We start from the raw sequence: 15,909 nt of genomic DNA on the forward strand, positions 1-15,909 counted from the left end.
CTGCGGTAATAAAATTCGATGTCCCCAGAGTCTCTCCTGGCGTCTAACCGCTGGCCAAAGAGCCTGAGGATTCTGGGTACGAGATTGCGTCAATACAGGAACGCTAGTCTCGGGATTTCTCTATTCCTCATGATCAGTTGTTTTAGTGTGCAGAGGAAGAAAACTGTGTGGACGAAACTATGAATGGGATTGTTGAATACTCAGAATGAAACAACTGAGAAATAGAGAAAGCGAAACTGTATAGACGTCACACCCCTACTATTCCCAGTCCCCGTAGGGGGTGGGGTTAGCGCAGGCTCATTTCCCGAACAGCGTCTGGTAATTGAGCCTAAGTAGATTTTAGCTCCCTTCTAATCTCGTACCCAGAGTCCTCAGGCGGGCCAGCGGTGGGGAAATGGGCATTTATCACCGCAGGATTTCTGCGGTAAAACAATGCAAGCCGTTACGGAGCAGCCAAGTCAAAAAATTTAAATTTTTTCGAAGTCCCAAGTATCTCCTGGCCCCCACCCGCTGACCAAAAGCCTGAGGACTCTGGGTACGAGATTGGCTCCCTTCCGACACCTCCTCCACTGCCATAGGTAAATATTTGAATGCAACTCACATAAAAAGACGTAACACCGTTGCTACAAACGCAGGAGAAAAGAAAAGAGGAACAATTCAAGCTAATCACACGCCTTTCTATTTATTGGATACACAACGACTTGAAATCACTCCCCACAAGATTTTTTTTTACGCTTTACCAGATATGGGAAAGAGGGAATTTTTTCCAGCAACTTGTATCGCAACGTCGTTGAAAGACTAGTTTTCCCTTACGCCTGTCAAACCCCATATTGCAACTTGTCTCGCAAAGGAAAACTGCAGTTCAAGTTGCAAGAAAGGAAGAGAAGTAGTCTACTTTTCGCAAGGTTAAGAGACGCCTTACAGCGTCAGTTAATGTTACACCCACCCTGCAAGTTGACTCGCATCGTCGCGTTTCAAGTTGCAGCAAAAAATTGCTTTGCGTAACAGGATCCTTAGGTCGAGAAAAAAACGGCATCTAACTTCAGCAAGCGTAAATACTTGAACTTGATATGCGCTTGTTGATTTGGTATAACAAAGTGCGTTTTAAGTTACACGCGACCCTCTTGCGTCATAGGACTCAAACAAGCCCGAACAGTGCTAAATCCTAATTAAGACGCGGCTAACTTCACTATCTAAAAGCAAATACACCACAGGGCACCCAACGAATAATGTCGGCAGAGTATATGCTGCTTGGAAGGCCATAACTGCATCAGAAATTCGGATTTCGTTGTGAAGAAAAACTTGACAGTTTTAGTCTTTGACGAAGTGTCAGCCCCAAATTTCGCTACAATGGTCAACTAATTTCTTTTATTTTCGGGACGGCAAATACATTTTCGGAAATTCAACAGAAGGTCCAAAATTCGGGGAATAAGATTCCTTTCCAAAACTTTCTTTCCAAAAACTTTATCGAAAGAATCAGAACAGATCAAACCGTATTAGCTTAAATACATTAGGGATCTTCAGATCAAAGTACAAGTGCGACTTTCAAATTTCAAATCAGTCATATCCCAGAACTCTTGCTCCTTCTCATTGTTTACCAGCAGATAAGGAGACCCTAGAAACAAGACTGATGTGACAAGTGATTATCTAAACCACGTAAACTAGATTGGAAAAGTCGTACTTGTACCCAATCTCGTACCCGTAGTAAAATCTGAACGTCCCTATTTCCCGAAACACAGGGGGAAAGGGAAGCATTTTGAGTAACTGTTCTCACTGGGTGCCCGTGATGTAATGTATACACAATGCGTAAACAGAACAGTCTATGTTGAATGCGTTTTATAGTTGCACTTTTCATTTTAGTGCACACACGTTCTTCCTACTCGACTGACCAAAAGCGAGGGGTGGGACTGTTCGTTGTCGAGTTCTTGCACACATATCTTTATACCATCCCTCCGCTAATTCAATTTGCAATAGCAAAATTGGGAAAGTCTCGGTTACAAGCAAGCAGCTCTCTTGTTAGTAATCCAATGAACAGATGCCATTCTAAGTTCAGTCGCCGCGTGTGACGTCTTTCTTTTAGTCAGACTACTTTATACAACGGGTTGTCCGAGGCTTCAGTATTTGGCAGTAGTAACCCGTCTAATCGATGAGATAAAAGATCCCTCTATCCTCCTCTGAACACACAAAAAGAGGTTCTGCTTTCAGGACAAATAGGTACGGACCTTCTCGTGTATGGGTGCGCGGCACATGGGACAGAAGTCCATCCCGTTTGCACATACTGCACAGCAGCTAAGATGACCGCACGGAAGAAACACCACGCTCACTTCAGCGTCCATACAAATCTTGCACATGCGCTCCTCTTGCATTCGTTCCAGTTTTTCCTCAAGCGATTCTTCACCTGATTCGGAAGACCTCGGCGCCGGTTCGCTAAGAGATCGCCGCAGACCGTTTATATCCGGAAGCGGAGTGGTTGGGGAAGTCACGGCACTCACGCAGTTCCTCCCTTCGAAGTCTTGGTTCTCTCGCCGACGGGGAGCAGGAATTTCCGAGGGAAGCATGAGAGGGGGAGGGGGAGACGCACTTTGGCATCTTTCTTGCGTTGCTGGCTCACACGTTTGGTTTGTTACTTGTCGCGCTTGACTCGCCAAAAGAGCAGAGACGAGATCGGCATAAGAGGTGAAATTTGAGCCAGTAGTTTCAACTTGTGCACTTATTGCATCATTAATTTGTTGCGTGGTGAAACCCATTTCGGCAAGTCGCTCCATGTCAATTTCAAGCGCAGTACTTCCTCTGGGAGAGCAAGAGCGCTGGTCTTGGCTTGGGCCTGATTCGCCGATTGAACCTGATTGGCGACCACTGGTAACCTGGCCCTCTTCTTGTGACGTAGTCATGGGCTGGGTTTGCCACTGTGGATGTTGCTGTTCCAGTGGTGGATTCTGTGGTCTGCTAACATTGGAGACAACACGCCCAGGAAACTGCTCTAATCTACTCCAGCTGCCATGAACAGGGCGATCATTACTCCTGATTGGCACTTGTCGATCATTTGGACCATGATTCTGCTCTGGACGCCCGTATTGAATGGTTTCTTGTGGAGATGTGTGACGCTCTCGGCTAATCACGCCTTGCCTTGGAGCATTTTCCTCGAGCTGCCGTGGTCGACCGCGGAAGTGCTCCAAGACCATCGGACACCGAGGGGACCACTTTAGGTGCTCGCCCCAGGGGGTGTCCTCTGGGTCCCAGTTGTGCAGCGAAATACCACACTTGAAGCATTTTACGGAGTCACTGCTACCCAGGTAGTAAAAGCCGGCCGACGAGAGGTCCCACGGACGGATCGGGTGATTATGCGGCCAGTCAACAAATGTAGTCAGACGGTGATGCTCGCTCGCCAGGTCGGAAGATGACGTAACATGACGCGCATCTTCGTGTCTTATCAACCGCTGTGGAGGCTGCAGGCTCGGATCTTTTACTGGGAAGGCTGAAAATGGGGTAGGTCGTCTGGATGGAGCGCTATGACCAGGGGGGTCCTGCCATCTGTTTACCTCCCTGGGAGGTTGCAAAGGGCTTGGTTCTCTCAACTTTTCACCAGGATACCGTTGAGGCCTATAACAGTTTTCTTGCAGCAGACCACCCTCATTTGATATCCTTCTCTCCATCGAATGCGGTTCATGGTACATCTGCCCAGGTGGTGCCTCTTGAGGATTTGATACCCTTCTCTCCATCGAATGCGGTTCATGGTACATCTGCTCAGGTGGGGCCTCTTGAGGATTTGATACCCTTCTCTCCATCAAATGCGGTTCATGGTACATCTGCCCAGGTGGGGCCTCTTGAGGATTTGATACCCTTCTCTCCATCGAATGCGGTTCATGGTACATCTGCCCAGGTGATGCCTCTTGAGGAAACGATATTTGCTTTGATATACTTGTCTTGTGCAAGGTATTGGTGGAGTATTTTAGTGCCTCCTGTTTATGATACGTGTTTTGATACGGTTGAACCGTGTACTCTTCATTGCCTCCTTGTAACTGATGAAAACTGCTTCCACCTTCTACAGTTCCTTTTTCTTCAGATGAACTTCTTTCGTCATAACCAGGTTGTTTTACAAACTGCCGAGTGTAGCTCGGTAAGAATGAAGCTGTTGATGGCGGAGGCTGGTATCTACCAGACATTGGATCTTCTGACCTGTACTGGCTGGCTTCCCTGAAACCTGGAAAGCTTGTCTCCCTTTTCGATGAAAGTCGGCTGGTTTGATTTTCTTCAGTGAATACAGGCCTGGCTTGTTGAGGGGGACCCTGCCCACTATGTATATACAACTTATCTTCGGAGTTAAGGCGATAGACTGTAGCTGCTGATCCTACTATGTGAACCTGGCTAGAACCCTGCCCCACTACAACATGCTTAGTTACTTCTGCACCAGGTCTTTGGGGTTCGGGGCGCTGAAACGGCATAAATCTAGGATCTTTGCCGGGAAACTGTTGCATTCTCCCTGTGTGATAACCATGCTGATCGCGATAGCCTGTTTGAGAGTCAACAGGGCGTCCATTAAATGACTGCTCATATCTTACCCCTCCTTGGGTAACGAACTGCGGTCTCTCAGGATCACGGTAAGGTGATACACCAGGACCAGAAAACTCTCGCACGTAGTGATTTTCGCGCCGTTCTTCAGGGCGGACCGGGTTCGCATACGTGGGGGAATCCTGTGTCAATGAAATCTGAGCTGAATTCTGCGAATAAGAAGCTTCCATGGGGCTACACGTCACCCCAAAGTCTCTTTCACTTTCGCAATCCAGAACGAAAGGGCAACGTGGTCGAAATCTTTTGTGTTCAATCCATGGGTCGTCCCCAGCTTTCCACTGCCGAAGGTGCAAATCACATTTGAAACACACAACTCGATCGTCCACTCCCAAAGAATAGAAGCCAGCCGCGGCTAGATGTGCTGGCTCTATTGGGTTATCCACTGGCCATCTTATGAAAGTGTCCAGCCTCTTCTGGACGCTATCAAACTCGAGCATCTGGTTGAGCATATCTGCTTTGTCCGCGTTGTTGATATGAATTGCTTGTTGATGGTCAAAGCCGTTAAAACTGTCGCCTGTTCGACTTCCTTCACTTAGAATCGAACTGTAAGATGTGAGCCCTGAATTATGGCTCTGCAAATCCAAATACTCAACCATCGAAGGCAATTCTTGATCCTCTTGTCCTCTCGACATTCTTGTAAATTCGAAATTCTTCCAAGTGAACAGTCTTTGAAACGCTTCACCGAGGCACTAAACGATAACGAAGAAAGTCGCTTTACGCCAGGATGACAATTTGCTTCTGGTCGACAAGTACGTCGATGTTTACAAAAAACAAAACCTTACTCAGCACTTCAGGATTGAAATAGTATTGTTCCGCGAGTAGATTAAGCCATGTACTACAAATACCACTATTACCACACGACTTTCTGTTGGAAATGCATATTTGTCTCTAAAAGGTCGCTGAGACAGATGTCACGTTACTTTTTTTAGTATTTTTACACTTCCGCTCGTAAATTGAGATCGAAGAGAAACCAACCTGCCTGTTCTTGCCTCGAGCCCGCTCGTCTTCAGGCTAGCGGTAATCAACTAAACATATGCTTGTGCGCATAAATTTGATCCTTTCAGTGGCTGGAGCCTGGGACCAACTATAGTCCTTGCCCAGAAAAAAAAGGAAGATGGCGTCCGAAGAGGAGAAATCTTCACAACAACCAGAAGAGAAAAAAGAAAGAAAGAAACACCGTGGCATACCTGAGGCACTATTTCTAGTAAGTTTATATTTATGTGATACTGCAAGTTTCATTTTATGTAAATTTGAGAGTATTTTCTGGGAAAATTTCTCGTTGAAGTTCTCTCCGAGCTAACGGAGCTGTCATAGACACAGAGGTATAAAGAGCTGTAATTCATTTTCCTCGGTGTACAGGAAGATGTTGAAGCATTCATGAAAAAAAGTGGGCACGAGGCAGTCGAGTCCGTACTCAAGGATTTAGACGAGCAACATCAGAAGTATAAATTTATGGAATTGAATTTACTTGCAAGGAAGAAAAGGTACACTTTTATAATATAAGGCGTTTCGTTTATTTGGCTTTAAGCTTACCTCGGTGTAAAAACCTGTGAAACTCGCAGCTGACGTAAAACGAAGGAAACAAGAGCGACAAAACAATACAGGAAAGGAAAACAATTACCTACAACATCAATAAAAACCTGACTTACACCAAGGTAAACCCCGTTATTTACTACAGTCGAACCTCCCTTTGCAACCACCTCTCGTAAGCGACCACCTCTCATTAGCGACCACTTTTCCAAAATACCAAAAGTTTTCAGGTCAAATCGCTATAGATGGAACCTCTCGTAGGCGACCACCTCTCGTAAGTGACCACCTCCCGTAAGCAACCACTTTAAGAGATGATTGTTTGAAATTTCAATTGTTTTCAACCTCCCATAGGCGACCACTTGACACACAATTTGCTGTATCTCTCACAAGCGGAAATTGAAAAATGTGTCGCTTTAACATATTGGCCACATCATTACAGCGGATGCCATAAAGCTCACAGTTTGCAGAAGTGTTTACCGATATAGCTTAGCATTGAAACAATAAAATACACATGCACTTTACTTCACACTGAAATAAACTTTAATCAGATTGAATCCCTTGTAGGAAAGAAAAGCTTTCTTATCTTTTATCTTTCTTATCTTTTTGCTTATGTTCCGTTCCCTGAAAATTTAGACAGCGCTACCTAAAGTAAGAAAAGAGTCAAGTTTCTTTCACAATAATTGTCTCAATCGCTGTATTAAGTAATTTGTGAGATAAAAACCATAATCACCATAGACCCTAAGATTTTTTGCCCAGAATAATTTTGGAACAGTCTTAATATACCTGTAGCTAAGAAAAGTTATTACTATGGGTTTCGATAAGCACTGGCAAAAGGGTTAGGTCTCCGCAATTACCATATGTAAATAAACCCGAAATTAAGACCCCCTGTGGTCTGACCTCTGGTAAGCGACCACCTTCCGTAAGCGACCATATATCCTTGACATTATGGGTGGTCGCTTACGGGAGGTTCGACTGTAGTCAATTCAAACAGTGCCCATTCACCATTCAAAGTTTTTGAAAAACAAACAAACAAGGAAACAAAAAGAAACAGAATTTGTCAAATGCCCCAGAGTACTAAATGGGTGCAAATGAGCTGTTCAAATACCCCATTATAAAAACAGTGCTCGTCAAACCCCCTCTCTTGCCATTCACAGAACTCCTGAGGCCTTCTCAGTCATTTAAACAAGAAGTTCCACTATAAAAGGGCAAGCCCCTGCTTCATTTCACACCTTTGCGGGCATGAGGTGCAAATTTTGACTCTGTTCAGTCATGGCAAGTTGTTAATTCTGAAAAAATATGCCTCGAAATTTCATAATGTCACCACAGTAATATAAGATATCAAGTTCTAAAGCCGTGGCCAAATGGCGCATGATAGTCGATGATAGTCAAAACTTCTATCCACTATTAGTATAAATCTACTTGTGTTCTATCACGAATGCCGTTCTGTGATTGTCTACGCTACTCGCTATCTATTCTGTGATAGATAGTGAGTAGCGGTTTTCAACAAAATGGCGGCCACTTCATTGCGTCTTCAAAGTGTCTGCGATGAGGATAAAGATAATTTACTTGTTTAGTTTTGAGCGACTAGTAGATTTATACTAAAACAATTAGATTATTCGCTCTCGATTTCTATCGCGTGATACAATGTAGCTGATTCGGGCTGCGTCCTCATTAGCTATCACGCGATAGAAATCTCGAGCTCACAATCTAATTGTCAATTATCAATTTATTATCATTCGCATGGACAAATGGGAAAACTATCATGAAGTATTTCAACAAGCTCAAAGTGAATTATAGTTGACGGTAGTCAATGATAGTGCATGATAGTTAGTGGTCAAATGAGTGAGCAAGTTTAAACTATTATCAACTATCATCAACTACCATGCGCTGTTTGACCAGGGCTTAATTTGTTCAACAGGGTTTTTCCCAAAAAGTAAGCCTATTTTATTGGTAAGGGCCGCTAGAAAAAGCCACATGCTGTTGATCAGTTGTTTATCCTCTGATGGTTGATTGACGACTGAATGTGAGAATGGCCAGGCCAGGCCCCTTTTATATCGGAACTTCCTGTTTAAGGTGAAAAAACAAAACAAAACAGTAAATTAATGATTGGAAAGTACCCACAATAGGTGCCAACAAGCTGCTGCACTGCCCTACTTTATAGTTAAAAAAAGGAGACAAATTCTTCCCCTCTATGCTTATTTGTTTCTTACTGAAAGTCGATTCAAGCACAAACTAAGGCACAGAGAAGTCGAGATTCTCCCTGTTCTTGCTGTGGATTACCACCTTTTTATAAGCTTCTTAGACCAAGCTGGCCACAAATTGCCCATTTTTGTGAATTAACTCAACCAACTTAGGGAGGGGAGGGAAGGGTAGGTGGTACTCAGATGTATTGATCAGTGATGGGGAGGGGCAAGTGAGGTCAATAACTATTGTTAGACCTAGAAAAGACCAATTAAGCTAAAACTAAGTCACTCCAAAAGAAATTGTATTTGTTAATAAATATTTGGATTTTTGTTGTTTTACCTTTGCAGACTACAGACTCAAGTTCCAGATTTAAATTCTAGTTTAGAAATGGTCAAGTTATTATCCTCAAGGAAGGTATTTTCACTAGTACATGCACTATACTTATTACATGTTAGTACAATGATAATAACAATAATAAAAATAATAATAATAATAATAATAATAATAATAATAATAATAATAATGATAATAAGCTGTGGAAATGAGATGCCCTTGGTTGGACAACCACTTTGAGGAAAAATACCGAGAAGACAGAGAAAGAAGTATGAACCATTGTGGTGGGAATTTAACAGACAATATCCAGGCTACAAGATTGTAAACTGAATGTCATAATGGACGTACTGGGGGGATGGTCCAAGGAGCTGGAGGTCGAGATGAATAATATCTTTGGTGCATGATCGAGTGATGTCCTGAAGAGGATGTAGAAGGCCATGCTGTCCAGCTCCCTGAACATTGCGCGAACATTCAAAGTTATTACCAAGTAATGCCCCAGACCCTGATGTCATAGTAGAGTATAGTAGTTTTGTGCTTGTTTTAGTATTTCATTTTCTTTATATAAATTTTAGTTCTTTATTAATCTTAGTCTAGTCTGAGTGTTTTCTTAGAGGGGGGGGGGGGGGGAGGTGCTTGTAGGACATAATCAACTTTTTAGTTTTGAATTCCTGTAGAGCAACACAAATTTCGCTTTGGGCCCTATGTGGCTCATTTTATACGCATTTATACATCACACACTATGCCTAATAATAATGAACAATGCAAAAATCTGTTCTCCTTGGATCAGTTCACATCTTACAAAAGGCACAGGAAGTCTGAAGGCACAGCAAAGTTGTGAAGAACCCAAACATCTAAGGCTACAGGATGTTTATTTCAGTAGGGCTTGTTTAAATGGCAGTATTACCCATGATATGTGACCTGGCAGTCGCAGCATTTGATCTTGTAAACTGTTTCCTGTCTGTGACTCAGGTTGTCTCTGTTGTAAAGTCACACATCAGTCACCATGGCATATAAGCCATTATACCATACCCGAGAAATAGCGACCATTAAATTGTCTTCTGGTTGTTTTTGCAAAGTGAAATCAGCAAAATCTAGCAATATTTCTTGATTTTTTTTAACAAAGCAATAATTTTAATTTATTAAAAAAAATCAGTGATTCTTTGGTGATATTGGCTTCCTATTGTAATTTGGGGGCGAGATATTAGCTTTGTTATGCTGCGACGTCTCCATACAAATCCTTCTAATTTGTCTCAGTTCCAAACGTTTAGAACAGAGACAAAATTAGAAGGATTTGTATGGAGTCATCAGGGCATATCAGAGCTAATATCTCACCCCCAAATTGCAATAGGAAGCTGATTTTGGTAAGAAGGAATTATTCATTATACTCTTTCAGAATACCTTAACAAAACCCATAATTTTGTAAATTCATTTTTTGTGATGCCATCACTAATTAAGACCCTATTTTTATTTGCAAGCAATGAACTCATGTTTTCATTTTCCCTTCTCAGGACAGTTCCAAGCCACTTCAGAGCAGATTTTTGTTATCTGATCAGCTGTACTGCACTGCTGACGTACCTCCCACAGAGAAAGTCATGCTTTGGCTTGGGGTAAGGAAAGTAATTGAAGAGTTTTATGCTAGAGTAAATTGTGTGTGACTTATCTACATGTAATGCCTTCATATCAAGGTTGTTCCAGACAAGCTCTAGTTTGGCATAGGGACTTTTTATTTTTGCTTGTTTAGCTTTTGATTAAAAAAGGCTAATTAAACAAAAATGCCATAAAGACTCAATAAGCGACCTCATTTATTCCCACTCTACGCCTCATAGATTATTTAACCTTTTCTCTCAGCGCAATTGAGCTAATTGAATAGGTTTAGTCATCTGGAATGATATAGCTTGGTATTGTTTTGCTGACCTTCTGTTATGCTACTTGATGTCCTACCAAAAGTTTCCTGTAATAACGTAATCACTGATGTGCCATAGAGACCTGACTTGTGGTTAGTTTGACCTTTCCAAGTTTACTATTTAATCATTGTTCTTAGAGATAAACAACTATGCGGTGCCCAAAAATATAAGTGAACAAGTGCTGAAAACCCTAGGAGTTTCTCCATAGTACTTTCTTCTTCCATTTTGCCCAAAATCCCTGCTAACTTGAACTGCAATCTTGATCTATTTGAGCCTTTCAACATGGCTCTTTTCTCACCAAAATAAAAATGTAATAAAGTCTATACATCCATTTCAAATTCATGTTATCAGATAGTTAGCTTAGGCTGCCAGTGTATTACCCAGTAATTGGTAGAAAAAAGTTTTCTCTCCACCGTGGCTGGGACTCCAACTCCCGAATGTTTTGACCAAGTGACAACTGGACGTCTGGCTTTCTTGTCCTTTTTGAAAGCTAAGAACTCAAGAAGTTAAAAAAAAAATTAAGAAAACTATGGAAAATTCCATGGCATGTAAAGAAAGCTAGACAAGAAGACTTTCACACAGCAAATTTTAGCATTTTGAGAACTGATGTGAATTTCCCATACAAGTTTCTAAATCAACATTAGTTTCCTGCTTTTGGATACTGAGCTTGGGTGGCCTCTGATCAGGCATCACAATGACAAATGTTCCTGTGACAAAATAGAGCCTTTTCTGATGAGAGAATGGTGAGGAGGTTGTAGGGGGACAACCTAATCCCAGGTTAGGGACTAAAATTATTCAATTACCTCAGTCTTGCAGGGGGTGGGGGAGGGAATTTAAAAGTCTGAGAGGTGTAGAGTGGGGCAAAACATTGGGCTGTTTAATAAGCCTTTTTATAAAATATTTGTGATAGTACGCGCGCTCTCATTGGTCGATAGGTGTGTTTAGATGAGAGTATGTAAACATGGTTGTGACGTCACGCTTTCTGTGTCTGCCGCCACAATTTGAAAACATTTCAAAGCTTTCGCAAAACTCGCAAAGTAATTTCAAGTACAACTGTTAAGGAAATGGTGAAAAATTTCCCAAAATTTTGATCGGCGTTTGCCTATCTCCTCCCCCCTGAACCCGAGGGAAAAAAAGAAAAGAAAGAAGAACCACCGCGCTTTGCCTGCCTCGCAAGACGACCTCGTCAAGCGAGCTCAAGTGAAGACGACAAAATATGAAACAAATACGTAGTAAACTTTTTTCAAGGTAATTTTTGCATCTGAGTACCACAATAAAATTGTCTAAAAGACATTCTTCATTCAAAAAATGTACACGAAAACGAACACAAAACTATATGCTGCAGACTATAAATGTTTTAAATCAAACTTTGTACGGCGGGTTGCCGTGTTTTGGTTGTCAAATTTGTATAAAATGTATTTTCTCTGAGACTTTCTCAGCGTAATAATCTACTGCTACGATTACTATTACCAGCAACAACTTCACAGTCTGGATCCGCTGCTTGTGCTATGATTCCTAAACAGCAAAACTTCACAAGGCACGATTAGCGACTCGACTTCTCGGCCATCTCAGGCTGCCACATCGGGAAAGTTCACGTAACTTTCAAGAGCGACCATGCACAATGACATTCATTTCCAGCTTAAATAAACTCCTCATCTTGAAGTTCTTTCCTTACAGAATCGTATATTTTGAACATTTCTTCTAGTTTTCACCGAATGCTGGGTATTTTTCTGTAAGATTCACGAGAATTCAAAGCTGAACTCGCCGTCAACACGGGGCTCGCTGACGCTTGCCACAAATTTCAACTTGATTTTGACTTTTATAACACAAATTTTGATTGGTTCATGTGTTGTCAGATGCTCATTTTCATTGGCTAGTAGCAAAAATGATCGTCCAGAGCGTGTACTGAGAACATCTATTTCAATCAAGAAATAAATAAACAAAATTTCCCTTCATTTGTCGAATTGTTTTCGTAAAAATATTTTATAAAAGCAATAGAGGACTTTTTTCCCGTGTTTACATAGCCTCATCTAAACACTCGGGGAGTTGGGAGAATTCTCGAAAGTTATGCAAACCGTCGACTGCGTCTCGGGTTTGCATAACTGTCTCGAATTCTCCCAACCCCCCTCGTGTTTAGATGAGGCTATGTAAACACGGAAAAAGTCCTCTATTGCTTAAATGGCTTATTTGAATGCATTCTGCTTTTAATGAGTAGAAATTGATTATCATGTTAGACTGTCTATAGGTCAAACTGCTGATGAATATGAAATTGTCTATTTTATTTTAAATTCTAATCAAGGCCACATGAAAAACCTCTCATAAGACAAAGAGTTATATTTATATGGGAAAGAAAACATGACATAGAATAATTCTGTCAATTTTGTAATTATTACTGTTTTATTCTTTTTAGGCAAATGTGATGTTAGAATACAGCATTGAAGAAGCAGAAGCTTTGCTATCTAAAAATCTGAATGCAGCACAGAAATCTTTGACAGAAATTGAAGAGGACTTGGGTTTTCTAAGAGATCAGTACACAACAACTGAAGTCAGTATCCTTTAAAAGAATAAAATAAATCATTTCTGCTGTGCACAGCAAACTTCTTCAGGCAGCCCTCCTAGGCAGAAATTGTGGTCTCAGTGTGCCATTTGCTCCTTCGAGGTGATTGCTTGTCGCTTACTTTTCAACTGATCAGCGTTTATTGAGAAGCAAGGGGTACAGTCATTGCTTCGACATTGTAGAAAACGTTTTGAGAGGACTGCAACGTACTTGACTATTTGATTACCCTTCTGCCAAGGGTAGTAGTATACTTTCATAGTTCCTTTGTTTTATACTGATACTGAGGGGGGAGTACTCAAGAAAGTTTTATATAGGGAGGCTCTACCCCGAGGTCCAAACCCTTACCTCTTTGTATACCAAATTTGACAGGAACGCTAACCCTTTCACATACCAGGTTCTTTCGCATGCATACAGTAGGAACACTATCTTTTTCATTGGGTCTGTTTGGCATTTTAAAATAATACCTAAATAACAGTTTTCCCAACCCTGCAACCAATACCCATTTTGGACAGAGCCTCCCTGTTTAGTCCATTAGAGGGAGTACCCTGGCCCAATACAGCAATTTTGCCTTCTACAGTTGATTCTCGATCTGTTTGCTGTTTAGTTCACACTAGATGTCCTATGTGCTCATGTCATGTTGCTTACATCTACAAGATGGGAAAAAAAGAAATTTAAAGAAGTCTGAGTTCTCCCAACAGAAGTTGAACCATAGTTTATCTAAAATTATATAATAGTCTTAAAAGAGTTAAAGGTTGATTGAGTTTTTATTAGCACCACTAAGTTTAGAACATAAACATGGGCCAAAGTTTCTTTGTTGGACTTGATAAATTATTAATGAGTTTGAAAAGGTATACAGCTGTAGATCTGTGTAAGTTGCCAGGGTTCGTGCTACTCCTTGAAGTCCTTAAAAAGCACTCAAATTTAATTTTAGATTTCAAGGGCACCTGAAAAGCCCTTGGAAAGAAGAATTTTTGCTTAAAGTGCTTGAAAATAATGAGAACCACTTGCATTTTTGTTTGGATGGGAAATAATGTAGGATTGTATTGAAGTAATTCAGGGATTGAGTGCAGATTTCAAAATCAGGGACATTATTTCAAGGGGAGCTTTCTTAAAGTTGCTATTGACCAATGAAAACATTTCTAAACATAGCGCAAGACAAAGTCAACTGGCATTGAACACTCCTTGAAAACTCAGCTTTTAGTGCTTAAATACTCCTTGGATTTTATGTCCAAAAACCAGCACTGACTATGGTTGCTCCTTGACTTTGATGCAGACATGGCTAGAGTTTACAACTGGGAGGTCAAGAAAAGACAAGCACAGAAGGCCCAGGCTGACAAATAGCAATAATAGTGATAAGTTCAGTAGTGTTGGCAATTTGGTGTATTTAATTTTATTCTTTTTTAAATAAATTTGAGAAGGCAAAGGCAAAAAATAGTTGTCATCGTTGTGAAAGAGTTAAAGTGGAGTATGCCACTCTTTTCTGTTTACGTACAATGGAAGGAGAGTATAGCTTTCCTTATTTTCAAGATGTTGAGAAGCCCATATTTTCTCTGAAGGAGAATCAGATGAGGAGCACATTTTCTGGTGTAAACATTGCTACCACATGGAAATTTGTTTTTCATGCTTGTAAATTCTGATCTGATCAACCTGGCTTTTAAGGAGACACTGGGCAAACCCTATTTACCCCAAGAAATCTTGGAGTTCCTGGCCTGTGGAATTGAGGGGAGCGGGGTAGAGTCTGTTTTCTCCCCAGGATCTGGATGGGAGTGAAGGACTGTTGATTGGAAGTTGTGCTTGGTTGTCTTCGGTGTACTGATTTGATTACAGACTTACTGATTAATCAGGTTGCTCTATTTTACATTTACTGTTGATTCTTGGTACTGTCTGTACTGTCCTGTTATTTCATTGTACTGTCCTTTCTTTGAAAACGTGTCCTTTTGATATGTGGAAGATGTGGGGGTTTTGGGTGGGAGTATGTTGCTGACACTCTGAAACCCATGCCCCTGACAACATTTAGCTGCATTTTAACACCACATTCTAGACTAGACCCCCAAAATATACGTTGCTTTTAAACATTTAAAAGCAACAACTAAATAAAAGGGTCTTAACTCTGGTTTTAAAAGAACTTAAGCAAGCTGCAGTTCTTATATAAACGGACAGATTATTCCAAAGTGTGGGTGCAATGACTGAAACAGCGAGCTTTCCATTGGTTTCAAGATTGTACTTGGGGACCACCAACAATAAAAAAATTCTTATATTCTTTCTAGTTATAAATATATGGGACTATTCCCCCCCTCCCCCCACCCACCCACTGGTCAAAGCTGTAGAGATTTACTGTGCACTCCCAAAAAAAAATTATCGGCCCTTGAACAACTGTGGCCTTGTGTAACCACCCTTTGGTCAGCATGTTATCAAGTATACAAATTATAACAGTAAAGGGAATGATCATTAACAACATCTGGTACTCAACAAAATAATTAAAATTTTTATGGTGGCCGTGAAGAGAATTTGCATTGGAGCTTTGAAATACAGAGCTAAAATACAGACTGACCTAAACCAACAGGACAGCTCAAGAAACAACCTCACCCTAAACACAACATTTGACAGAAAAAAAAAAAAAAAGTCTGCATACCTGGCAAGGTTGTTTGCATGGGGTGAAGGGGGCTGGGTGGGTACTCCATTGTAAGCTATATGGGTATGTGCCACTATGAAGGGTATGGTTTTTGAGCAGTTTAGTTTGGGATAGGGTTTAGAAATCATAACGATTTGGTCTAGAATAGGGTATAATTTTCCGGGAAACTGATCAATTGCTTGAAGAATTTAATCTAGACT

At 41.2% G+C, this 15,909-nt stretch overlaps 2 protein-coding genes across 2 annotated transcripts; one reads left to right on the forward strand and one right to left on the reverse strand.

The window, feature by feature from the left end:
* Window positions 1-656: 656 nt before the first annotated feature.
* Window positions 657-5,537, reverse strand: LOC146483548 (uncharacterized). Its single transcript, XM_085105720.1, has one exon. It carries the CDS (start codon window positions 5,199-5,201, stop codon window positions 2,202-2,204), a length of 3,000 nt encoding a protein of 999 aa, XP_084961846.1. The 5' UTR covers window positions 5,202-5,537; the 3' UTR covers window positions 657-2,201.
* An 86-nt stretch (window positions 5,538-5,623) lies between these two features.
* On the forward strand, window positions 5,624-14,509 carry LOC146483549 (prefoldin subunit 3-like). Its single transcript, XM_085105721.1, has 6 exons — window positions 5,624-5,773; window positions 5,929-6,053; window positions 8,631-8,697; window positions 10,125-10,223; window positions 12,931-13,069; window positions 14,351-14,509. Exons 1-6 carry the CDS (start codon window positions 5,684-5,686, stop codon window positions 14,416-14,418), a joined length of 588 nt encoding a protein of 195 aa, XP_084961847.1. The 5' UTR covers window positions 5,624-5,683; the 3' UTR covers window positions 14,419-14,509.
* Window positions 14,510-15,909: the final 1,400 nt, after the last annotated feature.

This window comes from Pavona decussata, unplaced genomic scaffold (genome assembly GCF_977016875.1).
Source record: "Pavona decussata unplaced genomic scaffold, jaPavDecu1.1 SCAFFOLD_38, whole genome shotgun sequence".
NCBI lineage: Eukaryota > Metazoa > Cnidaria > Anthozoa > Scleractinia > Agariciidae > Pavona > Pavona decussata.